Source organism: Lepisma saccharinum, chromosome 23 (genome assembly GCF_977018435.1).
Source record: "Lepisma saccharinum chromosome 23, izLepSacc3.1, whole genome shotgun sequence".
Lineage (NCBI taxonomy): Eukaryota > Metazoa > Arthropoda > Insecta > Zygentoma > Lepismatidae > Lepisma > Lepisma saccharinum.
Genome location: NC_139251.1, coordinates 15,345,443 through 15,373,173, shown reverse-complemented (window position 1 = coordinate 15,373,173; position 27,731 = coordinate 15,345,443). Strand labels below are relative to the sequence as shown.

The 27,731-nt window shown below is 35.7% G+C and overlaps 1 protein-coding gene across 1 annotated transcript in view; it reads right to left on the bottom strand.

The window, feature by feature from the left end:
• LOC146005433 (torsin-1A-like) overlaps window positions 1–27,731 on the bottom strand; it is a 108,370-nt gene that overhangs the window by 55,975 nt on the left and 24,664 nt on the right. Inside the window, exons 4-5 of the mRNA XM_083144677.1 lie at window positions 14,716–14,981; window positions 2,757–2,908 (exon numbers count right to left, since the gene is read on the bottom strand). Coding sequence (XP_083000803.1) covers window positions 2,757–2,908; window positions 14,716–14,981 — 418 coding nt within the window. The remainder of the gene's footprint in view (window positions 1–2,756; window positions 2,909–14,715; window positions 14,982–27,731) is intronic.

Below are 27,731 nucleotides of genomic sequence, written 5' to 3'. Positions count from 1 at the left end.
GTACAGCTTTATTCTTGCATTTTAAAAAGCAAACGGAATTCGTGAAAAGTGGGAACACAAAATACTCTTCCTTATGTAAACCAATGCAAAGCATGGAATTTGTCAACAATTTTGTGTTCATGTGCAAATGCTTTGTTAGAGCTCTCCAGCATAACAAGGAAGGGATATCAGTTTAGTAAGAGTTCACAGGTTTTTGAATTGAGAATTGAAATGAAATGAACACTGAAACATTGGAAGCCTATGCTTCGAAAGATGTATGTGTTGCAAATTTCAGAGATGTTGAACTAAGAATAATATGAAAGTTATAAAAACATGCCAATTTTATGCTAGTCTGAAAATTAACATGGTAAGCCATCGTTTGACCCCAAAAGATATGGAACTTTACGAGCTTCTTAAGATTCTGGATACTACCTAATGGCCTGAAAGTTTACCAGTGGAATACAGTGTGATTGCTTCAACCTTTCTTTTGAGGAAACGAAAAAAGCATTTCATGATGAAAATGGAAAATAGTTCAAAAGATAACGCCTTTTCCTAGAGTATTAGTATGCAATTTCTATTAGAACTTCCAGAAAATTCATTGTATCAAACTGAAGTATAGTATTGTCCAGTGGCATAGCATGGGCATTTCGGGTGGGAACGCCAAGTCCGAAGGAAAGGTCGGCCCTTTTTTGGTTAATAATTTACTTATGGAATTAGTCGCCACAGGTGTTGTTTATTTGCCTGAAGTCAGCTGGGTTTGCAATAAAGCATCATCATCCATGCAGTTTTTAGCTAGAAAATTAGATGCCTCACTATGCAACAAATGTTTTGAACTCTGGTGTTTTATACCTTTCGGCATGACACAAATCATTATAAAACCTACCTGAATCACAAGCCTCTGGACAACAGTAGACGTCATTGTTGTAAATGATCCAACTAATGATTGATTTGGTTTATTTTACTTCGCTTTTCTGCCACTTTTGGTTAATCGCGAATATGAATATGAGTGATGATGATATTCATGAAGGGACACTCACAAAGAACACCCGTGCTCACCCCGGGATTCGAATCAGGGGCCTCTGTCGTCTTGGCGCACTGTGCAAAACACTCTGACACGGAGGTGGGTGGATGATCCAACTATCGTACACTCCACTAACGTAACAGTGCCGATTAGTAATTCAGACCACTGTTTATTACATCTTGAGAATGTTGATAAACATTTTAAAATAATTTTGTCCAGAGACCATTCGATGTTAAGAGTTTTCAAATGAATGCTAAACATTTCCATTCACACAATATTAAGCAGTTACATAATAACGAAAAAATAATAACCCGCAAAACTATTATTTTTTTTTATTAAGTGGTATAGCAGCCACAGGCTGAACTTCTACCATGAGGACTTCAGCAACTTATTTGACAAAAACTGTGTTGATCTTTTAGTTTTTAATGCACATCGCTGTTCGTGCGATAAAATATACAATGCAGTGGCCATTAAGAAGTGCTATATTTCAGTTGGGTAAAGTTACGTCAGTCAATATTGCATATTGTAGCAACACATAGCACGAGTGGCACGAGCGCGAAGAACGGGGTAGAAATTCTACCGCTGTCGTCTGCTTCAGAAGGCAGGAAGGGTCACGTGAACCAATCAGGTAGCCCTCTGCTCCATACGCAGGCGTAAGAGAGAGCATTTGGGCACGTGCTTTAGAGATCCAAGCTTTCCCTCCAGAAAGGCAGCAAGGAATATAGGGTCCTTGTACGCCGAACCTGCTCGGCATCCAGCCAGGAAAGGCATTGCAAAAAAATGATAGAACGAGTGTTGTTAGTGGAGCGTTGCAAGCGGATCGCGAAAAATAGCTATTATAATGCCATGAAGGTCAGACATATATGAAATTAGTCAAGATTTACTTTATATTTACAGCATTTACGCTTTTTTGAAATTTTAAATCTGGGAACGCAGGGCGTACGGGCGTACTATAACGCTACGCCACTGGTATTGTCGACAACAAATTCAAAATTTCTTGCTCGTCCTTTATTTCTTTGTTGAAAAACCTACTTTTAGTCAGGGTGGATAAAAATCATTTTTGTTAATCTTTTAAATTTAAATCGGATTATTATTTATTTAAATTGATTTTTAATTTTTTTTTTAAAAAAAACAAGCTTAAAATTGCTTGCATGGTTTTTTGAACCATGCACATAGAGATATGTTCTTTATAGAAAGGCTTTTTCTAGTAAATGACCCTGTCAAATATTTGAACAGTTTGATTTAAGCAAATAAAAAATATACATAAACATACATTTTTCTGTTTCTGATACAGTAACTACTATGGAAATGTTTGTTGAGTTTTCTAATGAAATTAATAATAATTTCAGTAACTTTTCTTCCAGTGAAACTAAAACATTCTGGATGTACTCTATAATTGTAACTTAAAATATTAACTTAAATAAATATTTTATAGTCTTTAAAGACTATAAAATTGTACCTGAATTTTGGAGATTTTTTAATGATAGTTCGAAGAATATCAGCTGCCATGTTTATTTACAATTTAATGATAATGACACTATTTATGGTTTAACATGACTAGTATTTTTGTATATTTTTCTATACAAAAATTTTGCTATTTTCCCATAAATTTATTGAATTATATTATATATAATATATATAATAATGGTAATTATACTAAAAGTTAAATATCTCTGACATTAGATTCATTATTCAGTACTTCTTGGCATTCATTTAAGTTATAACACACACACACACAAATACACAGTTATCTTACCTAAAATCCACATGGTCAATATGAGGATGGTAATCAATAAAAGGTTTGATCGCATCAAACAGCTGTGGTGGTGTTTTGTCCAATTCATCAAATATAAAAAGAGAATATTCACACTGGGATACATTTCCTCTAATCCAGCTTTGTAACTGCATCTAAAATGAAATAGAAATATTCACTTGGTTTATAACTGTATATTGAAATATAAAAAACATGGATGTGTGTGTGAAGGCATGGAACTAATAGTTATTTCTTGGAAAATAACAGAGATGGACTCGTAAGAAATTTTACACAATATTAATAATGTAGTGATATAAATTTACTGATACTAATGCTACGAGGGATCTTAACGCTTTGCATTCATGATAACTAGGAACCTGAATATTTTACATGTAAAAACATTTGAGCATAAAATAAAATAAAGAAATGTGCATAAAAAAAATAAAATTCACAATTAAAAATGCCCAAAAAAACTTGTGAAATTTTGATCAAAATTGTCAGTAAATAATACAGGGTAATTCAAAATGAATGGTGCAACTTTACACAGTTATGACATTGTTATTTATGATAGAAAATTAGACAAGGTATCAACATGAAGAAAAACTGTAGAAGTTTTACTCACATTACAAAGATTCCACATGGGAACCATGTGTAATGCGGTAAACATTCAAACGATAATCAAGTACATGCTATGCACCAGACAGCAAGTCATTGCCCTTGGATTCGAATACACTAACAATTCACAGTTGTAACTTTGGCATCTTTCGGAAAGGTGAAACATGTGCATTACTACCAAAACGCATATGGAAATGTCTTTGCACCATTGTGAGTGAATAAAAATATCTAGCAGAAATATAAAATTACTTCATGCAGAAAGTAAAGTAAATAATGACCCAAATTTTATAGCCTAGTACAAAATGTATAAGAAAACATAGCAATTAGTATTAAAACAGGCAAAAATGAGACATAATGACATAAGGATACAAACATCGGATAACAAATGCAAAGCCATGTGGAATATAATCTGAAGAACAAACAAGAACAAACATAACATTAAATGTAAAAGGCAAAGAATTAACTAGTCCATATGATGTAGCAAATGTATTAACACCTTCTTTATAAACTCGGTACCATGTGCTGGCCAAAATAAAAATAAAAAGATGACCAAGACAGGGGCAGAGGCTTTAACAGATCTGAAAAATGAAAAATCAATCTTCATATCACCCATTTCTGAACTGGAATTAGGGGAAATATTCAGGTCATTAAAAAATAAGCACTCATTTGGATTTGATGAAATACCAGATTTTCTGATTAAAGGTTGCTACAAACAGTTTTGTAAACCTCTCCTACACATCATAAATCATTCCCTTGAAACAGGTATCTTTCCTGACAGACTAAAAATAGCAATTGTAAAACCAATATATAAGAAAAATGATCCAAAAGATTTCTGTGTTCTCAAACATTTTTGAAGATGCAATGCTAATAAAAGTTGAAAAATTCTGTGAAAAGTATTCAGTACTAAGCAAGACACAACACGGTTTCACAAAGCAAAAAAGCACAAATTCAGCCCTGATTGATCTCATTGAACAGTTTGATAACTGCAAACACACACTTGGGACTTTCTGTGACCTGACAAAAGCCTTTGACTCAGTCAATCACGAAATTCTCCTAACCAAACTAGAAAATTATGGCATACGAGGACTAGTACATAAATGGTTTGGATCATATCTTCATGGAAGAAAACAATTTGTAGAAATATGTTACTTAAATGCTGAAGGAAATACAATATATAATCAATCTGAAGTTCAAAAAATAAATTGTGGAGTTCCCCAAGGCAGCATACTTGGACCTTTTCTATTCCTGCTCTATGTAAACGAAATGCCAAAACTTTTGGATGAGGCACAGACTATATTGTATGCAGATGACACAAACATAATATTAATAGATCACTGTGAGCATGTCTTAAAAAATACGAGGGTCACTATTTATATTTTGAGCCTAACAATGAAAAAACAGGAATTTGGCATTGAAAACTGCTTTATTGTTTTTCGAAGTATTCTCCTTTGTCAATACACTTTTGCATTCGTTCGAACCATTTGTCAAAGCAGTTTTTCGAATCTTCTTGAGACACCTCCATAATATGGTTTTTGAACGCATCAACGGCATCTTCCGCCGATGAAAATCGTTGTCCACGCAATTTATTCTTGACATTCGGGAACAAGAAGAAGTCATTGGGTTCCAAATCAGGACTGTACGGTGGATGACCCATCAATTCGATTTTTTGACTGTTCATAAAGTCGGTTGTTAGACGAGATGTGTGACAGCTGGCATTGTCTTGATGAAGAATGATCCGACGGCATTTGTTTGTTTTCCGTATTTGACCGAAGACCTCTGGCAAACAAATTGTTGTGTACCATTCAGAGTTGACCGTTCTACGTTCCTCTAAAGGCACAGTTGCCACATGACCAGTTTTCCCGAAAAAAACAGGCAACCATTTGTTTCGATGTGCTTTAAGCGCGAACAACTTTTGTTGGATTGAGTTCATCTTGAAACACCCATACAGTCGAGTGCTGTTTACATTCTGTCTCATATGCATATATCCATGATTCTTCACCTGTTACAATCTTATATACGTCTTTTGAAGCACCACGATTGTATTTATTGAGCATTTGTTTGCACCAATTGACGCGAGCGTCTTTTTGAGTTTTTGTCAAATTGTGTGGGATCCAACGAGAACATACCTTTCTCACAGCTAAATGATCATGTAATATTTTATAGATGCTGGTGGAACTAATGCCTATGGTTGCCTCAATCTCACAGTATGTCACATGACGATCTTGCAGTATTAGGTTTTGCACAGCATCAATGTTTTCTTGAACAACAACTGATTTTGGACGACCTTCACGAATCTCGTCGGTGAGCGAATGGCGGCCACGATTAAATTCGTTATACCAGCGTTTCACAGTGGCAAAGGATGGGGCTTCATCGCCAAATGTGGAAGTAAGTTGATCGATGCACTCTTGTCTTGGTAATCCACGTTGAAAATCGTAAAAAATCATCGTATTATTGTTGTCGCACAATCTCCAAGGCAACATAAACAACACAAATGAAGCTATTGACAAAACATTTGAAGTACGTTATGGTCAATAATGCCAGACGATTCCGTGCAAACGTCAAATCGCTCCTAACTTCAATCAGTGTTGCCAAGGCTCAAAATATAAATAGTGACCCTCGTAATGTAAACAACACATTGCTAAAGCTTGATAGCTGGTTTCAAGGAAATAATTTAATTCTAAATACAAGCAAAACAAATTACATAAATTTTACAGCCTCTCAAACAAAGAAACACTTAAATATTAATGTTAAGTCCCAAAATACAGACTTAATGCACGCAAAAGAATCTACATTTCTGGGTATTGTCTTAGATGAACACTTGAAATTCTCAAACCACATCGACATGCTTCAACAAAAGTTAAGTAAAGTCTGTTTTGCACTGCGTGTAATGGTAAACATTACCAGCTTTTGGTCTGTCAGAAGTCTCTATGTAGCAAACTTTGAATCAATAATAAGGTATGGAATCATGAGCTGGGGAAACAAGGCACATAGCTCCATACTGTTTAAATTACAAAAAAGAGAACTTCGAATTGTGGCAGGGGTGAATGGGAAATATTCGCAGAAATCTCTTCCGTAACTTCCGCTTGCTGACATTCCCCTGTTTGTATATCTATGAATGTCTGGTATACATCAAACAAAATATTAGTACTTTCAAAACCAATGAAGATATCCATAGCCTGAACACGAGAAATAAAGATAATATTTGAATGAAGACATGCCTTCTTACTCTCTACAAGAAGGGACCCAAAAACTCTGCAGTTCACCTGTATAACAAGTTGCCCAGAGAGTTAAGACACGAACCAAAAGTGGAAAAGTTTAAAACTAAAATCAAAACCATGCTAATTAAACATTCATTTTACAGCATATAAGAATATACAGAGGCAACACTCATCTTTTGAAGGTCTTGTGTATCTGTAACCAGAATAAATGTTAAAAGCTATGTTAAGTTAGTTACCATACATGCCGATCTTGCTGTTGCACATCAAACTGAAATTTTTAAAGTATAATATCTTTATATGCAATGTATCTTATGTTAAAATTACCAAACTTTATTATCATGTATTTCTATTTGACGTGACATGTCATATAATACTATGTGTAACCAGAATAAATGTTAAAACGTATGGTTAGTTACCATACATGCAGGGTTTGCTGTTGCACATTAAACTGAAATTGTATAGTATAACATCTTGATATGCAAGGGTTATAATACACCAATATATATGCATGTATCTTATGTTAAAATTACCAAACTTTATTATGATGTACTTCTACTTGACATGTCCTATACTACAGATGTACCTACTTGTACAAGATTGTAGTCCTTGGATGCAAATAAATCATATCATATCATATCAATCAGTTCTTGATAGCTCCAGCACACAATACACCTTCTACTGGTCACTAGCCATTTTGCAACACTGGCGATCCTGGTGGAACAGTGGCAAAGCAGCATAAACCCACTTAGTAAGAAGAAAACTTCCAGAGTTTTTCTTTATATTGAGGCCTTGTCTGATTTTCTTATTATAAATAGTAACGTCATAATAACTGGGTAAAGTTGCACCATTCATTTTTAATTACCCTGTATAATTGATAATGCAATTTTTACCCAAGAGTGTAAATTAATATTCATGGAAAAGTTAATATTCAATGTCTGTGCTGAAATATTCCTCCCTCTGTTTGGTCATTCAAAACAAGATGAGTTTGAACCACCCGTGTGATAGGCTGAGAAGGGGGGCAGGAGTAACACCTTGCTAAAAAAAAAAAACTAGGTCCAGCTGGCCTGTCTGATATTACCCAGTAAGGGGCCCTTGTCAGGGTATGGTGAAGACCTAAATGGAAGATGCAACAGGGAAGAAGAATCAGTCTTGTGGTGAGGGAATGCTCAAAGATTAAGGGAGGCAACATCAAGAGAAAAATCCAGCAATGGTTCCAGAGGCTGTGATGTTGTTCACCTGTCACTGGCTTAATGCATGCACAGGGGTATTAACTGATTTCCAGAAATTCAACAAGCATTGTATATGTTGGACCGAATTTTAAAACAATGGTAATGTGGGGACAAGAAATTAGGAATGGGAATGTGGAAAATAAGATCAATAAATGGAAAGGAAGTGGAATTAATCACAGAGATGGTGAATGAAAATATTTACAGTGGAACCTCGATTTTACGTTTTTCAAGAGGCCAAATTGAAAAAAAAACAACTTGAAATGCAGGAAAATTTAAATTCGAGGAAACTTTTGATATGTTGGGACCATCAAGATTGAATGTATAATGATAACACCTACATTTTCTTCAAATTTTGTTGATCTTTTTTGGTTCTCAATATCATTTTATGTTCATCATGTGAAAGTTGTACCACACTGTTGTTTCATCATGTCCAGTGTACTGTGGCCCATGAACATTTCTTTGAACTTGATGGTCATTTTCGACACCTGATACTTCACTGTTCTTCTCATGATCACTTATGCCAGGCTACTCCAATATCACTGTTTCCTGAATAAAGAATATTGCACTGCTCCTCATGCACACTTTCATTGCCTCTATCGTCCATTAACCATTGCAATGTATGAGTATTGTAATTTATGAAAAAATCGCTTAAACACAAGAAGACCAATAAACTTCATGAAAAAAATACTGTCCCATAGTTGGTCAACACATGAGCATCATGCTAACATTTTGACAATTTGTTGACTGGATCATGGCACAGCTCCTAATAATGGAAGGGAATGCTCCACCCTACTATATTTTCCCAACCGTTACAAAAGACAGCTAGACTGCATCTTAAAGAGCTTTCGTATTTTTCAATAGATATGTAAGCAGACGAATTTCCATGTTAGCAAAGTGCTAACATGTCAATCAATGGCCGGTTAAATTTGAAGAAGTGTGTGGAAAGAATAAAATGAAACCATATTTAGCACATAGGGCAAAATATTGGAAAGAGAAGTGAAGAAAATGGTAAATGAAAAGAAATAATAATGGAAAGATTATTTCAAAACATCCACAACTCTGAAGTCTGAAAAGTACAAAAAGGAATAGATTGAAGCCACACAGTCCAAGAAGCAACATGTGCAAAATTGGGGGATGAAGTACAAAAAAAATTTAAGACAGAAGAAAAAAAATATCCTGAACAGTGAAACATAGGAAAGGAGTAAGGAATGTATGAAATAATTGGAAAGGGAAACAAGCTGTAAGATTCATGTTACAGGACTTTAGACACATGAAACATGTGAACATATCTCCATATGTTTATTTTGTTCAACTCATTTCAGTGACTGCTGTCACAATCCACATCAAAACTTGTAGTTATCTGTTTGGCGGGCTTCTGGTCTGTGCTGTTCTTGCCAATGGTTGCTAGATGCACTGCTGTTGCTAGATTGTCTGCTGCGTCGTTTGCCACTGCTTGGTTTTATTTGCTCCAGTAGTGGGAGCTAAATGTGGTGAGATTATCAATATTTATCTCCTGAGGAAAATGTACAATTAAGTGTGTTTTGATTTTTGTGTCAATCAGGGTGTGTGTAATGTGCTTGGTGGAAACTTGCTTCATTTGGTGTTTGTTGAATTTGATGTGTTTAGCTAGGCCCGTGCTGTTTCGTTTATAGATCAGATAGATCTGCCACCAATATAATGCACCTAGCATTGATACTGCACACTGTTCGCCCATGGATTATCCAACGTATCAAGGAAGTACGGTTTGTGCTTGTTAAGTCTGTCTGTTTTGGAGTTGGTTTGGTGGGCTAGAGTAATATTGAAGGTTCGGAGGGCTTTGGCAAGGTGGTTGGAGGTGGAGAGGTGAAAGGGGAAGGCAAACCACTTATTATTATCCTTGGTGCATAGCCTTTGGTGGTTAGGATTCTGGGTTTGATACTCTGCCTTACTACACCATGTAGATAGTTGGCATTCAGTACAATCATTGTTGTTACCCATTTCTGTGAGGGTAGCTATTTCTTCTTGGAGATCTTCCCTCCATAGAGCAATTGACAAAGGCTCATCTAAAGAAATTGAGCCATACGTTGGCTTTGTGTTTTGGTGAATGGTTTGAATAAATGCATTGGTATCCTGTATACTGTGGTGCCAAATGTGTTGTTGCATCTTTTAATGGTAAGATCAAAGAAGTTTATGCTGCCATTCTATTCATTTTCAGCAGTAAACTTCAGCTTGGGGTGGGTGTTGTCAAGTTTCTTCATTAAGAAGTTCACTTCGTCCTGTTTCTTGAAGATACATATGCTATGTTGGGGTTCAAGCAAATGCAGGATGTCGAATTCTGTCAGATGCATCACCGTCTTGGAAATAGGTGCCAACAACAGGTTTTCCAAGCAGGTAGAAGTCAGCTTCAAACTGGAAATAATTGTACTTGAAGCAGATTTCAAGGAGTTTGGTGGTTTCTGCTACTTCTAATGCTGTGGCAGTGGCAGATGATGCAGGAGACAATCCAGCATTTAACAGCCACCGGAAAAGTGCAGACTGGAAGCCTGCCATAGGTGGATGGTGACTGCGGTCACGGTCACTGAGCACATTACAATTGTTTATGAAACTAAGATTTTTAGAAGTTTGGAGACAATACTTTGCAGAAAAGTTTAAGAAGTAAGATGGAACAGGAGGAACTAATCAAGAAAATGGAGATACAGAGAGGAAGAGGAGAGCAAAGAAGAGATGGATGAAGACATGACAAGCAAAAGTGAAAGATGCAACTGCAAGAATAAGAAATGGAAGAGAGCAGAATGGGATAAAGAATACTGAGAGCTTATAAAGAGTGGAGGGAACATTCTAAAGAGGCAGCAAGCACACTGTTCCAAAATATCTAAAAAGAAAAGAAGAAAAAAACAACAAAGAAAACTATAGAGCTATATGCCTCTAATTGGTGTAATGAAAGTATATTCAAGAATACTGGAAAAGATTGAGGTTAGGCCTAGAATGAGATATGGAAGAGGAGTAAGGAGCATTTCGGCAAGGCAGAACAAACACAAGACCATATTTACTCAATCCAGACCATAGCAGATGCACAGAGGCAATGAAGTAAATTTTTCATTCTTCAACCTGCAAGCCACTTCAACATGTACCATGGAAAGTAATATTAAGGAGGGAACTCCCCCCCACATTATAGATCAATAAAGTTGATGTGGGGTGTACCTTTATTGTAGGTGCCCAAAAGTCAATCTCACTTTCACATAATACACTCTGGACTGCATTTTGCAGACGAATGAGGCTCTGCAACTGGCACTATGGCCAGTATAATTTTGTGTGTGTTGTCCTGTTTTTTGTCCTTATGCGTGCTGAGTGGCCGTTTACAGCCTTAGCTTTTAACAGAAGTCAGAATATTTCAGGATTTTTTTTTTATATAACGCTAGAGTTGTTATTTGTAATGATAAGGGACTAGACCCCTTATAATGTGACGGGTGCAAAATAGCCTAAGTGTTGACACACCAAAAATTTTAAAATTAAAATCACAAAAATAAAAAATAAAGTCGATGTATGAGAAAGTATAAGGAATGATCTAACTAAATGGTCAAATCTAGGCTGTTCAGGAAAAAACACATACGTCAAAAAATGAAATTTTGCAGCAAACAGTTATGTTTATTCATTTAATAGTAAACATTACTGACATGATACACATGTTGAATTATAAATGTATAGAATCTTTACACATGTCCAATATAAAATGATACTTATAATATTTTCTTCTATTGATTCAGTGTCACTTGAACAAATGTAACAAAAAATCACAGTTTGTGACTTATGTGCCTTTTTCCCAACACCCTAGAATTATCACAGGCATTCATGATGGACATAGGAGTAAAACAAGGGGACAGTTTGAGCCAATTACTGTTATGAAGGGTAGAAAATAATAAAGTGGGAATGTGGTGAACTGCCAAAACTTCTGGTGTATGCAAATGACACAATTTTAACAGCAATCATGGAGGAAAGCACCAGAATGGACAGAAACATTAAAGAAAGAAGTTATGGTAGTAAATGTATTGGGTTGATGCATAAGTTTGTAGCTTTTTTCACAGTGGCATTTTTTTTTTACTTGATACTCATTTGAGATTAACAAATGACAGAAATTAATCAAGAATATATTTTACTTCATTGTCTATGACTGTCTACCAATGCTGGGGCAGTTTTTCTATTCCATGCCTGAGGAAATCAGCTGATTTGGGGATAAAGATGTCGTCAAGCTAAGTTCGAAGAGCGTTTTCGGTACCTAAGGAGTTTCCTTGAAGATTGGTGGATTGAGAGCTGAAAAGGTGGAAATCGAGAGTGCAAGATCAGGGGGGTAAGGAGGGTGTGGAATAATCTCCCAACCAAGTTCCTGGATAGCAGCTTTTTTTCATGTTAGCAGAGTGTGAGCGTGCATTATCGTGATGCAGTCTTCCTGGCCTACTCGATGATTTGTGTTGTTTTCACTTAGCATGCAGTATCCTGAACCTTGCCCATGGAATGCAAATGTCACAAGATGGTTGAATGGTTACAGTTCATCACATTTCTAATTCTCAGGTTGACTGACGTGGATCATTGTGGATTAAAGCATTTAGATAGTCTTCATTAAAGCCCGAATCTTCATGAACGTGGAGAAGTCAAAATTGCCCTCTTTAAAATGACACAATGATTTTCTTGCCCTGCTTTCCCCATTGGTATTCTCCCCATACATGGCGCAAATGTTTCGAGCTGCCTCCGCTGCCTTTGCTACTCTGTTAAACTCAGACAGAAGAATATGTCGGAACTGTTGGTTTTAATTCGCTTGACACTTATTGTTCTCTAGCCCACAAATAACATTGTCTTCCTTCAAATCTGCAAAATTCAATGCGTTTTCACAAGCATAACAATGCCACTCCAATTGACGAACAATAAACAAACTTTTAACACCACAGTGTTGTCATACAAAACACAAAGACTACGAACTTATGCATTAACCCAATAAATGAGCAGGACAGGCAATCACAGTGGAAAACTAAATAAAATTTGTAATGGAAAACAACTAGAGCAGGTCCCAAGCTATGAATAGTTAGGAACAATACAGGATCAGAATGGAAAAATAGAGGCAGAAGTTTAAACTGTGTCAGAAAAATAAATAACACATACTATCAATCAAATCAGACAATATTTGGGAAATGAGAACTATGGGGTATAGAGGGAGAAACTAGGCACTGACATCATCAGCTGTGACAGCAATGGCAGAGACAATTTTGCATGGGTAAAACAGTAACACTGTGGCTGTACAGTCTAAGGCGCTGCCTTTTGGCTCCAGCAATGGGATGCATGCCAGTTCGAGTCTACTGGGCAAGCGTAACAACTTTTCTCCAGAGATTTCAACCTGTGTATGTGACTAGTGGCCACCCACCACAGTGAAGAAATTGGAGCTATGAATGAGTAGTGTAACCCTGTTTGTTATGCTGACCACACTTCACCCCATAACTGGCTGGATGATCTCCTCCCTCTGGTGGGAGTGAGGCCAGCAGTCAGAAGGTAGGCACTGGCCCTCATGGGCTGTTACACTTAACTCTCTAGGCTTCTGAAACCCGAAGGTTTATGGCTGCAGCAACACAAGCCTTCCATGTGTTCCTATCTTGGGCAAGATCAATCTAATCTTTTCCATCCTTACCAATTTCCTTTACGTTCATCCCAATGCTATCCCTCCATCTTCGTCTTGTCCTTCCTACAGGTCTCCTATCATGAGGCTTCCCAACAAGAATCCTGTAAACTCCTCTTTCCTCTCCCATTTGTGCCACATGGTCTGCCCACCTAAGTCTTCTTGATTTGCAACAGTGAGAAATCAGGTGAAGCCAGGTAGCCAGGATGGTATAACAATGACACAGTATACCAGAGACCCAGGTTCAGGTCCTGGTTGAGACAGATTTTTTCACTGAAATTTCTACATAGAACATCTCCTGTGTGTGGAAAATTGTAAGGTTAAGTTACATGTAGTTAAGTCTACATGTTTGCACGATATTTAAATGAATCAAGTATATTCAACATTAATGAAAATACGTGAAAAAATAAAAAGAATACTTTAAAATGTATCATTTCCAAACAAGATGGCAGTTGGTGAAAAGAGTAGAATGTGTTTGTCTCTCTAATCCAGGCAAAAAAGAAACAGAAAGATGTTCAAGGTTTTGGGTACTTTTACAAAATTTCATGACATTTCCATGACGTTTACACTCATAAGTTGATTTCTCTGACTTTTCTAATTTTTTCAGGATTTCATCAGGAGAAAACTTGTCACACTGCTTCATGCTGGCCTCTGTGGCAGAGTGATTAATACAGTGTGTTATGATGCCAGGGGCACCAGGTTTGAATCCCAGCCTGGGCATAAAGTGTTATTTGTGTGTGTGCCTGATCAATTTCATTGTATCGTCTCTCATCCTCATCTTCACGATTAGCTAAAAGTGGCAGAAATGTGAATCAAAAGCAAAACCACATTGTTTCACAAATAAAATCCCTAGAAAATTAACTTCTTGAGATTATTTTGTTTAGTAGAGTTCTGTTGCCTTCATTTTTTAAAATTTTTGGTTCATATCAACATGACCAATTTTTACTGTTGAATATACAAATGTGTATGTCAAGTAAAAGTTTATGCAATGTAGGTTTGTTATTCTTTAATCCATAAACTTCTCAGTTCAGATCTGTTTCCAGGCACATCCAGCTACTAACAGTCATAACAATTGATTGCTAAGAGATCTAAACCTGGCCTTTCTAATATAACGACATATGCATTTATTGCAATTACAATTACACCTAGTTCTAATAATGTGGTAAAGTTTAGAGTGCTTAGCAAACAACTTTTGTAACTGTTAGCAGCTGGATGTGCCTGGAGACAATACCCTCTCAGTTCTAAATATTAATAAACCTTACCTTGTAAGTGTTCACTTCTGAATCAAAAGGAAAGTGCAGTGGGCCGTAGAAGTAATGAACAAATTTACTCCTTTCGCCTTCTTTGAATAAACTGTCAGCTATGAACTTGCTCACATAAGTCTTTCCACTCCCTGTCCATCCATGGAAGCTTAATACTAATGCCTTTGTAGGCTCTGTCTTGCTAGTATGAGATCTTAGAGCCTTTAGCACCACATCGTTCACCAGATGCTGGCCATATAGTTTTGTTTTTAAGTTATGTTCCAACTCTAAAAATAAAAATACACAGAAAGCATTGTGAATTCAAAATACTATTAGTTATGTCCATGTATATGTACATGAGGCACCAGTTTATTAGCAATATTGATGATGTAATATAATTATAAATAGCCTGTAATTTAGTGCAATATTCCACCATTCTGTTGTTATTTTTCATGAATAAAAAATATACATAGCATGTAATGATTTTGTAAAGCAAATGTCTAAATATGCTGTTGTTCCTCAAACCATGAAAATAACTTCGTAATTACATAAATTAATTAAGGAGGAAAATTAATCTCTATACATCTTCTTCGAGGAGTATTTGAAACATTATACAGTGGATGAGCATAACATCAGTTATTAGTATATCCATAGTTAATCAGTTAACCAATATCAAAACTAATTTGTAATACAAAGGTAATCCCGAAATGAATGCCTCCACCTTAATAACTCATAATCTCTCCAGTGAAGGCCTTAGGTTTGAGTCCCAGGATGACTATTAGTGGTTCTTTGTCTCTCTACATCAACTTCACCCGATCATCAGTCATTCTTATTCTTACAATTAACTAAGGTGGCAGAAATGCATAAATATGAAAGAAAAGAAAATATACATCAGCAAAATATGCAAGCTTAACCAAAGCTCAGTTTATAGAGCAATGGCACAGATTTAAAAAAAATCACTGATTTAATTCACATTAAATAAATAATCTATAGAGTAATGTACATAAATTTTTTTTAGATATCAGAATCACTTTCTGTGAAAGTACATTAATCTTGTAATAATTTATTGGTGATTTTTTGGCTCTAAGAAAGAAAATGAAAGGAAACAAAATATATGTACTGATGGTGTTAAACTCATACGAAAGGAAATGTAATATGTAAACTGTCAATACATTTATATTTCTCATGATTTAAAATTCAATAATTTTAATCGACAAAAATAGCAAACATTTTGTGTAGAAAAATATACAAAATACTAATCATGTTAAACCGTAAATAGTGTCATTTTCATTAAACTGCAAATAAATATGGTAGCTGATATTTTGCAAACTATCATTAAAAGAATTGTCAACCTTCAGCTACAAAGACTATAAAAATACTTAAAGTTACAATTTAGAGTACATCCAGAACGCTTTATTTTCACTGGAAGAAAAGTTACTGAATTATTATAGTTTCATTAACAAACTCAAAAACATTTCCATAGTAGGTTCTTATATAACGTATCAGAAACTTAAAAATGCAAGTTTACATATTTTTTTTTATTTGCTTTAATCAAACTGTTCAATTATTTTACATGGCCATTTACTAGAAAAAGCCTTTCTATGAAAAACCTATATCTATATGTATGGTTCCAAAAACCATGCAAGCAATTTTAAGCGTGTTTTTTTTAAAAAAAATCTATTTAAATAAAAACATTAGGGCTGAGCCGATACCGATGTACCAGTATCGGAAAGCATTGGTTTGAATTTATTTGCTGATAGTTGCCGATACTTTTCTGGAATTTTGGTCTTTCATTGAGTCTTCAAAAATACCGTGCGACACTTTCGAGGAGTGTAATTATCCGGGAAATTATGCAAAATTCGAGTTTCTTTTAATTTTGCACCAATTTTGTGTCAAAACTGAATTTTGTGATAACATAACATTTAATTTAATGTTCTGATGTAATTCTCAATTATTTTAAAGCAAGGATCTTGATAAATAGATGCATATAATTATAATTAGTGTGGAATACTTAGATACTAACATTAAAACATATTTTGAGGGAGGGTTGTGGATTCAACAATTCTTCTTGCACCCTCCACTTCTGTGTAAGTCTTTTTGTGACAGTATCGGCCGATACTGCAGCGACTTGTTATTATTGTAAATGACAGAGAATCATGGATAGCATAGAACAAACAGAGCAGGCCAGTAGGGTTACCAGACGTCTGGATTTTCCTGGACATGTCTTACATTGTAGCATTATGTCCGGTGTCCGGGAGGAATTTGAAAAATATCATAAATGTCCTACATTTTGAGCGTCACATAATATTCATTAGTAGGAAAATACGTAACAGAAAAAGTCATGCAAGTTACAAGTCTATGGACTGCGCTTCCAAACTCAATAGTGAAATTTATTTTGATCCAGTCATTGCACAAAAATAATAAAGTTTGTCATGCTATTAAACAAACGGGAAAATGGAAGCAATTAATGAACAAAGTCTTGGGAACACTTTCTGATAACGCCACTGTTCAATGCCTTAGCAGAATTTCTTGCCTTAGGGTTTATACTGATGGAACAAGGTGTTGCCCATTCTTATTCAATATTCAATATAATTTGATTGTAAGCAGGGGTATAGAGAACAAAGTCAGGGTGTCTGCCAATCAAGAAAGTCATGGAAGTCAAGAAAAAGTAAAAAAATAACAAGTAGGTCAAGAAGTCACTAAAAAGGCAATAAATTATTCTTGTGGTCAAGAATTTTTGCTATTGATTGGTTGATTTAGTTTATTTTACTTCACATTTTTCTGTCCCATTGGCTAATCGCGAAGATGAGGATGAATGATGGTAAGATAAGATGAATGAATGGATAGTCATAAACATATAGGGACAACCGACACAAACCCCACATAATATTATACTGGCTGTGAGTCCAGATGCCAAAGCCTCGCTTGTCTGCCAAACACAGTTCAGGATGCATTAATACGAAATAGCAGATCTAATTCTCTTCTTCAATTCAGCTTCAGTTTTCGACCCTTTGGTAGGGATTTTCATTAAATAAATATTTATTTTCTTAATTAGTAATTTCAAACTTTACCTAAGTAGGATCTAGAAAATTCCAGAAAAAGTCAAGATTTCTGGATGTATTATTTGGTAGACACCCTGTTATTGAACTAAAAACTACCCAAGATGAAACCATTTTAAATTACAGTAATTGCTGAATATTTGTTTGCCATTACAGGTCATAATTCAAATGTTGAGAGAGTACTTTCATTACCATCAGCACAACAGACTCACGAGAGAATTATTTTTTCATAAAGTCTGTAAAATGTTTGGTATTGGTCCCTATAATTTCAACGAGTTTGACCGTCCACTCTAACATCAATATAGTTAGACTAAACCTGAAATTTTGATAAAAATTGTCTCCTCTGAGAAGTACCACTTAAATCAAGTAGTTAGAGGTGCATTGATTACTATGATTGCAAGTTTTGAAATTTTGCATTTAAACATTCGTTGGGATATATTTTTTTAAAAACTGAAAAGTGTCATTTTTCAACTACTTTCTAACGTGTTCTATAGAAATATGTATTATTTATTGAGAATGTGTTGCGTCCTACATTTTGACTTAATGTCCTACATTTTGGGACAGCATGTCCTACATTTCCCTTACAGCGATCTGGTAACCCTACAGCTCAGTGATGAGCATTATTTTAATAACTGCTTTACACATATCTTATGTTGCTTTTCTCCCTCTCCAGGTTAACCCAAACAACAAGAATGAATAGTGTTTAGACCTAATCTACCGATTTCTTGGTGTAACTGCAACTCTTTAAAAAGTCTTGCAACATTTCAAAAACCTCTTTCTTTGCATCCTCTGGGTCTACAGAGAAGTTCACATAAAATAAAAATACCAAATGTCTCAAGACATTTTAAACTGTTTAGGGACTCCCCGATGGTACAGTGGTAGTGTCATAGGCTTGTAATCAAGGGGTCCCAGGTTTGATTCCTGGTGGAGGCACATAGTGGTTCGGATCAAATTTTAAACTGTAGGTCCAGTCCCGATTAGCCTTACTGTGCATAAAGTGGACTTAAAACACCAACTCAATCAATCAATCATTTAAAGTGTTATAGTGCTACATGAGAATAATTTGGGAGTTATTAAATGTCATTAAAGTTGAGTTGGTGCTTTAAGACCACTTTATGCAGAGTAAAGCCTGAATCACACTGAACTGGATTTCCAGTAGGAATGCCCTAGTTGGTGCTGGACTGGCTACCCATTTACTAGTTTTCGCGTCACACGATACTTGTTGCCGCGTACTTGTCGATAGACTTTAAGACATTGCACAGAGCAGACAATCTGTACTGTAAAGATGGACGAGCAATTTGAAGAATGTTGTAGGAGAATTACTGCTTTGTGCTTTTTTTAAAAATAAAAGGTAAAAATATGGACTAGAGATTGGCTCGAAAAAATATAGTAATCAATGTGTACCAAACAAGTAGTTGTATTGATACTATTATTGGCTCACTTATAGCGTACAAATGAAGAGGTTATTTGATTGAACAGCCCGATTTGCCTACACTTAAAACAATGCCAAGAGGGGCTTATACCCCAATTCTTCAAGTGTGATATGCTTTCAATCCCAAGAATTTTGAATCCTAGTGTAGAAATGGAGAACCCCCCTCAGACAGATTTGCTTATACTCAAAACAATGTCGAGGGGCTTATACCCCAATTCTTCAAGTGTGATATGCTCTCAATTCCCAAGAATTTTGAATTCTAGTGTAGAAATGAAGAACCCCCCTCAGACAGATTTGCCATGTGTGTAAAAGCTACTTCTCTTAGTTTGTTGTCCATAAGCTTGTCAAAAATATGCCCCTCTTGATATTGTTTTGCCTACACTTAAAACTAAGCTAAAAATGCTTATATTCTCATGCTCTACAACTTACAGATCTAATTCAATATAGGATTATTTGGACAAAGGCATGCGTGCAAATTGAAGTTTTATGTTCTTTCTAATCTTTAATCAGTTTCATGCCCAGGGCAGTAATTATTTTGCTCAGCAATGTATTAATCTGTCTGGTAAGGAAAATTGATGCATTGCTGAGCAAAGTAATTATTTACCCCAGGCAATAAATTATGCATGCTTGGAGGCTTTTATATGCTGGCATGCAAGAGATATAATCTATATAGCATTATTGAAGTTTCATGCTCTTCCAGGGAAAATTCCCTTTGCATGATAGCTGATGCATGAAACCCCTGTCATGCAAGCATGGGTACAATTCTAAAAAGCTCTGTTCTGTTAATATAAACACAAGTGCAACTTACAGAATATTCATTGCACAGTTCAAAATCCCATTTTGACTGTATTTAGTTGATATAGAGCTCATAGCTCCTGGGTTCTGATACTCAATAAAATGTGGACATAGTCCCATGGCTTATTGTCTTATAAACAAGAGCTCTGGATTTGAATCCTGATAAAATGTGAAGCCTCCCCTGATGGCAAAGTGTTAATATTGCTGCCTTGTAAACAAGAGCTCTGGGTTTGAATCCTGGTAAAATGTGAGGCCTCCCCTGATTGCAAAGTGTTAATATTGTTGCCTTGTAAACAAGAGGCTCGGGTTGAGCCCTGATAAAATGTGTAAGATTGAAATACATGTGGCAAAATAATATCTCCACACGTGAGATTTTGAGAATATTCACTGCTAGTTGATATATAACTGATAGCTCCCAGATCTGAAACCTGGTAAAGTGTGTTATACAACAGCATAATAGAGCAAAATTATTTTATATTGGGGATCACCCGAGCCTAGTTATTGCTGTTGGGTATAAAAGCACCAGCTCAGCCACTAACTGCTGTTATAATTGTTTTGGCATATTATCCATAGTTCTGTTTTTGGACCAAGAAATTTTATATAAATAAACAATAAAAATGCCAAATCAAAAATATTGCAATCAGTGTAATAAAAATATATCTAGTTCTAATTGGTCTAGGCACCGGCATATTTGTGACCGTAAGAAATGCAGAAAGGCCACAAAAATGTGTCCAAGATGCCATAAAATATTAAGCAAGGCATATTACAAAAGGCATAAGTGTACTTGTTATGTACAGTCATAAATATTGCCCTCACAACCATCTACATCTGGTCTGAAAAGGAAGCATGAAACACCTGTTAATGCTAGACCGGCAAAGCAGCCACGCTATGCACCACCTATTCATAGCAGTTTTGCTGGCCAACTTAGGGATTACAGTTTTGTATCAGAGCCAAGATGTGGCATTAAGAATTTTTTGAACAGTATAAATCCTGATGTGCAGGCAATTCTAAATGCACAAAATGGCTCTTATAAGCTGTCCCTCAAATTGTTTACACAATATAAGAAACCAAATGGCACAAAATTTACACAGCCCCACATAACAGAAACTGTACCTGTATATTCAAATGCAAATTCAGACAAAATAATAAGCAGTTTGATAGATCAATTGAATATTAAACACTCTGAATTTGCAGCAAAAGAGTCAGGATGGAGCCTATGCGGATCTCCACACAAGCTCTATGTTAATATTTCTGAATTCAGCCCATTACAAGGATCTACATATCTGCTATTACCTGCCAATATTAAAAACAAAAAAGCCGTGGTTAACATAAAAAATAATGATGAGAAATGCTTTCTGTGGTGTATTTTAGCTGCTTTGTTTCCAGTTTTAGATAATCCTGAGAGAATAAGTTATTATAAACAGCATGAACACATTTTTAATGAAGCAATGAAGGGCTTAGAATATCCAATGTCTGTTCAGAATATTGATAAATTTGAAAAAAAGGCCAGGGATATCAATGGTAAACAATTATCTATTAATGTATTTACTTGTTCTACTGGCCGTGGCAATTGCTTGATAGCACCTCTCAGAATCAGTACAATTGATGATGATTCTGCTGTTCCGATTGATGTGCTCTTAATTGAAGGGGATGACACACACCATTACACTTTGATACATAATCTTGAAGCTTTAGTAAGAAAACAACAAGGCAAATCCAATACAATATTCAAGTTGTGCCGAAGATGTTTAACTGTATTTGATGGTCAAAAAATGACAAAAGGGGTTCGGGAAAAAAATGCTGAAATTGCTAAAAACAAGTTAATTGAGCATCTGAAATACTGTGGCAACCATAAACCTGTTCATATGCTTATGCCTAACCCAAGTGAAAATGCCAAATTCAAAAAGTTTGAAGCCTTGTTGGAACACCCAGCATATATAGTCTGTGATTTTGAATCAAATCTCAAACCTCTTGCATTCTGTAGCCCAGACCCTGAGGAATCTTCAATTACATCATATCAATTACATGAACCTTCCAGCTTTTATTATGTGATTGTACAGGATGGTGTTGTTAGTAAAAAAATATTTATACTTGGGACCAGATGCCATCAAAAAATTTGCACATAGAATAGAAAATGAGTGCCATGACATAGCATCTAATATCTTATTAAAATCAAAACCCATGTTGCCTTTAACAGAGAAACAGATTGAAGATTTCAACAATGCAGAAAAATGCCCGGTATGTGATTCTGAATTTTCAGATACAAATATCAAGGTGAAACACCATTCTCATACAGATGGTAAATTCTTAATAGCCCTGTGTAATAGCTGTAATATTAAGATCCAGAGACCAAAATTTGTCCCTATATTTTGCCATGGTGCATCCAATTATGATTTCCATCATCTGATCAGGTACGAGGGGTTTGACAAGCAGAATTTAAATATTTTAGCTGAAAATGATGAGAAATATATTGCCATTAGCAAAATAATTAAAGTTAATGGTGTTCCTATTCACTTAAGATTTCTTGATTCCTACAGAATTCTGTCTGCTAGCCTGGCTACACTGGCCACTCAATTATCTGATGATCAATTCAAAATCACATGTGCTTTGTTTCCAAATCAGGACCTGAAATTAATTAGGCGGAAGGGTGTATATCCATATGACTATGTTACAGATTTTTCTAAATTTGATGAGTGTTCTCTGCCACCGCAACAAGAGTTTTACAGCAAAATCAGAGCATTTGGAATCACTGATGATGATTATCACCATGCCCAGTTGATGTGGAACAATTTAAAATGCCAGACATTTGGTGATTATCACAAGGCATATTTAAAACTTGATGTCACTCTCTTAGCTGATATACTTCAGGCATTCAGAAAATCTTCCATGCAAAATTATAAACTGGATCCAATGTATTTTTACAGTGCACCAGGCTTAGCATGGTCTGCAATGTTTTTTAAACACTAAAATGCAATTGGATCTGATCCAGGATCAGGACATGTATCTGTTTATGGAGCAATGTATAAGAGGAGGGATGGTGCAATGCTCTCAGAGATATGCCAGAGCAAATAACAAATATATTCCTGATTATGATCCAGCACTGCCATCAAATTATATACTGTATGTAGATGCCAACAGCCTCTATGGTTATGCTATGATGGATAAACTGCCATATGCAGGGCTTTAGTGGGTTGAAGATTTCAATATTGAAGATCTTAAGGATTTTGATGACAGTAACTATGGCCTGTTCTTAGAGGTTGATCTGACAATTCCAGATAATTTACACAAGACATTTTCTGATCTGCCCCCAATTCCTGAGGTTGAGTGCTCACCTGGCTCTAAACAGAAGAAACTGATGATGACACTGGAGCCAAAACAGGGTTATGCTATATATTACAAGAACCTCCAGTTCCTAATGAATCATGGTGTTCAAGTGACCAAAGTTGGCAAAGTTTTGAGGTTCAGGCACTCAAGATGGTTGAAGCCATATATTGATACAAACACAGAGCTTCGAACATCTGCAATGAGCCAATTTGATAAGGCCTTGTTTAAATTGATGGTCAATTCTGTGTATGGCAAAACCATAGAAAATGTCAGAAAACATACCGATGTTAAAATAATTACTGACCCCAGCCTGAGCAAAAAATTGATAGCAAAACCTAATTTAAATTATAGAAGAATTTATGATGAAAATATGGCACTCTTCAACATGAAAAAAAACAAAGATTAAGTTTGATAAGCCTATTTATGTAGGGGCTGTGATATTGGAATTGGCCAAATTACACATGTTAAAACTCGATTATGATGTGTTGAAGCCTATTTATGGTGATAGTGTAAAACTGATGTACATGGACACAGATAGTTTTATTCTTGATATTCAGACAGAAGATATTTTTCAAGATATATCACAGCCTGAATTAATTAAATATTTTGATACCAGTGAATTGCCAGGCCATCTGAATATTCAACCCCACAACAAAAAGGTGCCTGGCAAGTTAAATGATGAGACACTTGGTGATGTTATTGTGGCATTTGCTGGGTTAAGAGTCAAGATGTACAGCTTTGAAACATGTAGTGGTGCTGTTGCCAAAAAGGCCAAGGGCATTGGCAGAGTAACTGTTGACAAAGAGCTTGAATTTGAAGATTACAAAAATTGTCTCAAATCATGTAGCACAATCAGAACATCGGAATGCAGAATCCAGAGTGTGGATCACTTATTGACTACAAATATTGTAAGAAAAGTGGCTCTGGACCCACATGATGATAAGAGATGTATTTTATCATGTGGCATACATACTCTACCATGGGGTCATTGTGATTTGAAAAATGGCAATCAATGCCCAATTACAGAGCATGATTTGAAAAAAATAAACATGCCTATGAACTTATTTGGGTTCAAAAAACAGGCTATTATGGACCGGCCAACACCACAACCCTCTTCTGATATAATATCTAAACTAAGTGGTTTCTTAATTATTCATCTGAACAGCATACTTACAGATGTTGATGATGAAACAGGTAAAATATTGTACATATTTAACAATAATATAAATCATTACCAATTACCTGTAGGTGGTCAATTACAATTTATTACAACCCCAGAGGGTAATGTCAAGATTTCAATAGGCAAAAATATTTACAGGATAAAGCACTCAAACATGATTTCTGGCACTGTATATACTGTTTCTGCTGGTGACTGCTTATATATTGAGGTCCCGGGATCCTATGACAAGCTTATACCTTTTTTTATAGAATTAAGAATTAGATATTCAATAATAAATAACCACTAAAACAAAAATGCCTAATGATATATTTGGCCATACAAGACATGAAGATCACAGTGATGAGATTCTGATGCTTGATGTCAGAGTCAAAAACTTAAGAAGTGATTTACAAGCTTTACAAACCACACTCAATGCCAGTCTTCAACTAGAAATTACAAATTTACAATCACAATGCATGGACCCTCTTCTTAAAATTGATTCTGAACTCAAATTGTTGCTTCAAAAATATACTGATTTGGCCACATTGGATAATTTTCAAAGTTTAGAAGAAGCTGTAGCAGCTCTTCAAGCCAAATTTAAGACCCAGGCCACCAACTCTGAGCAATTGAAACAACAATTAGAGGAACAGATAAATAATGTCCAGACACAGCTCCAAACAATTGTCAAAAGCATAAAATCACAAGAAGATTTTGATCTAGTGATTTCCACTCTAAAGGAACAGATTCAATCACTGGAGATACCAAATCTGGATCCTCTGAACAATGCCATAGCCGAGGTTAAAGAAAAAATTGAGACACTTGAAAATTTTATGAACAACTTGCCATCTTCTGATGCTTTGAGTGCAATAACTCGGAGTGTTGCCAACATTAAGCTGCAACTTGAAACATATGAAGATTTTGGAAAAATTCAAAGTACCATAACCCATCTTGAGGGTACAATAGCAGCAGTGCAAAGTGATTTGACAAATGTACAAGAAACTCTAGAATCCCGCTTGCCCGGTATTGTAGATACCCTTGTCAGTGTCCAGCAACAGATCACAAAGCTTGAAAACCTCAACACTGAATCTGAGCTATCTCATTTTCATCACTTGATCGATGATATCCAAACAAATCTTGAAATTTTACAACAATCCACACCCACTCAGGCAGATATAGCCCTGCTCCAAGATGCTATGCGTGGTGTGGTTAATGCTTCTGAATTAAATAATGTGAAATTGGCACTTGAATTTTTGCAAAATACTGTATCAAATCTGCCTACATCACAGGAACTTAAAAATATTAAGAGAGCTGTGAATCGCATCTTGAAATCAGAAGATATCAAGAATATCCAGACAGAGATCAAACAACTTACTCAGACAGTGGCCACTCTACCAACCAATCAACATATTAATGAACTGCATGCCCTGTTTGAGGATATCAGAAGACAGGTCCATGATCTTACTGCTCAAAATTCAAAATTGGCAGTTGTTGAAAATTTACAGCAAATTGTAGCTAATATCAAGCAACAGCTAGGGACCATGGAATCCAATCAAGCAAATGCTTTGTCTGTTTTTGCCACCCAGCTACAAGAAATTGTGCAACAATACAAGAAACTTGCTGTGGACATAAGAATCAAGCCGGGGCACGATGAGATTGTTAGGACCATCAATGAGCACCTTGAATCTGTAACAAGCAGATTGCTTACAGCAGAAAAAGAAATAACAGGCATAATCGAGAATCCAAAACATACAGTAATTCTTGAATTGTACAGCATCCCCAACAAAGAATATGATTCACCATTTACACCAGGAGGCAAAATATATATGCTGTCCCCTGCACAATTTTATTACCAGTTTTTTGTTGGGGGCACACTTAGACCAATCAAGATCAAATATTGGCTTCAACCACAGGCACACCACTACCCTACCTTATCAATAACAATTGCTGATAACAAAGCAAAAATCACCAGTGTAGAATTGGAGGATTTTACAGATCCCAATACATTAGAAACATCTTATGCTGAAGATGATGGCTCTCTGGAATTTTATATACAAATAGGAGACAAACTGTATTTAGAAAATCCTGTAGTATCAGCTGCTGAACACCCTATAGTTGCAATATTCTTGTTTACATATTATGTCTAGACAAATTATTGTTGATGAATTACACAGACAAGCCAGACATAATTATAAGAGACTGCCAGTAGTTACAAAAGGCATAGATGATTTATGGCAAAGCGACTTGATTGAGATGGCAAGTGGACAGCTGAAAAACTTAGACAAAATCAACAAGGGCTACAAGTATCTACTCACTGTCATAGATACATTTTCAAAATTTGCCTGGGCTGTGCCACTCAAATCCAAGACTGGAAAATGTGTTACAGAAGCCATCAGAACAATCATCAATCAGAGTGGAAGATCACCGCGCTATTTGCAAACAGATAATGGCAAAGAATTTTATAATTCTGTGTTCCAACAATTTATTAAAAGCCAGTCAATACAACATTACTCGAGTTACAGTGATCTCAAGGCCTCAATTGTAGAGAGATTCAACAAAACCCTAAAAAATCATATGTATAAACAATTTACCCTGCAAGGTAATTATAAATGGTTCAGTATTCTTCCAGAACTTCTACATAAATATAACAACTCGGTCCATTCCACAATCAACATGAAACCCTCTGAAGTAACTTCATCTGATGAGCAAAAATTGATCAGGACTGTTTATTATCCTAGATACCAGCCAACAACAAGAAAAGCCAAATACAAGATTGGTGATCAAGTAAGAATCAGCAAATATAAGCACTTATTCAAAAGAGGCTTTACAAGAAACTGGAGCACTGAATTATTTACAGTAGTTCAAATTAAACCTGGGACCCTTAACACATATATAATAAAAGACCACCGAGGAGAAATTCTCAAAGGCAGGTTTTATGAAGAAGAGCTCAGCAAAACTAAACAGCCTGACACATATCTCATAGAAAAAATCATCCGCAGAAAAGGCAACAAGTTACTTGTCAAATGGCTAGGACTCCCAGAACACAGCTGGATCGAGGCAAACAAAGTGATAATATGAACACCTGGGATGTTATAAAAAGGCTGCCAGATCCTGAACAGCAGATTAAGAGAAATGGCAAGTTGCTGCCTGATAATATTAGGTGTCTTATTGTTGGGCCATCTGCTTGTGGTAAAACTACACTAATGATTGATAATTTTTTATTGGCACCCAACTGGTTAGACTGGAAAAACAGGCACTTGTATGTCTTCTC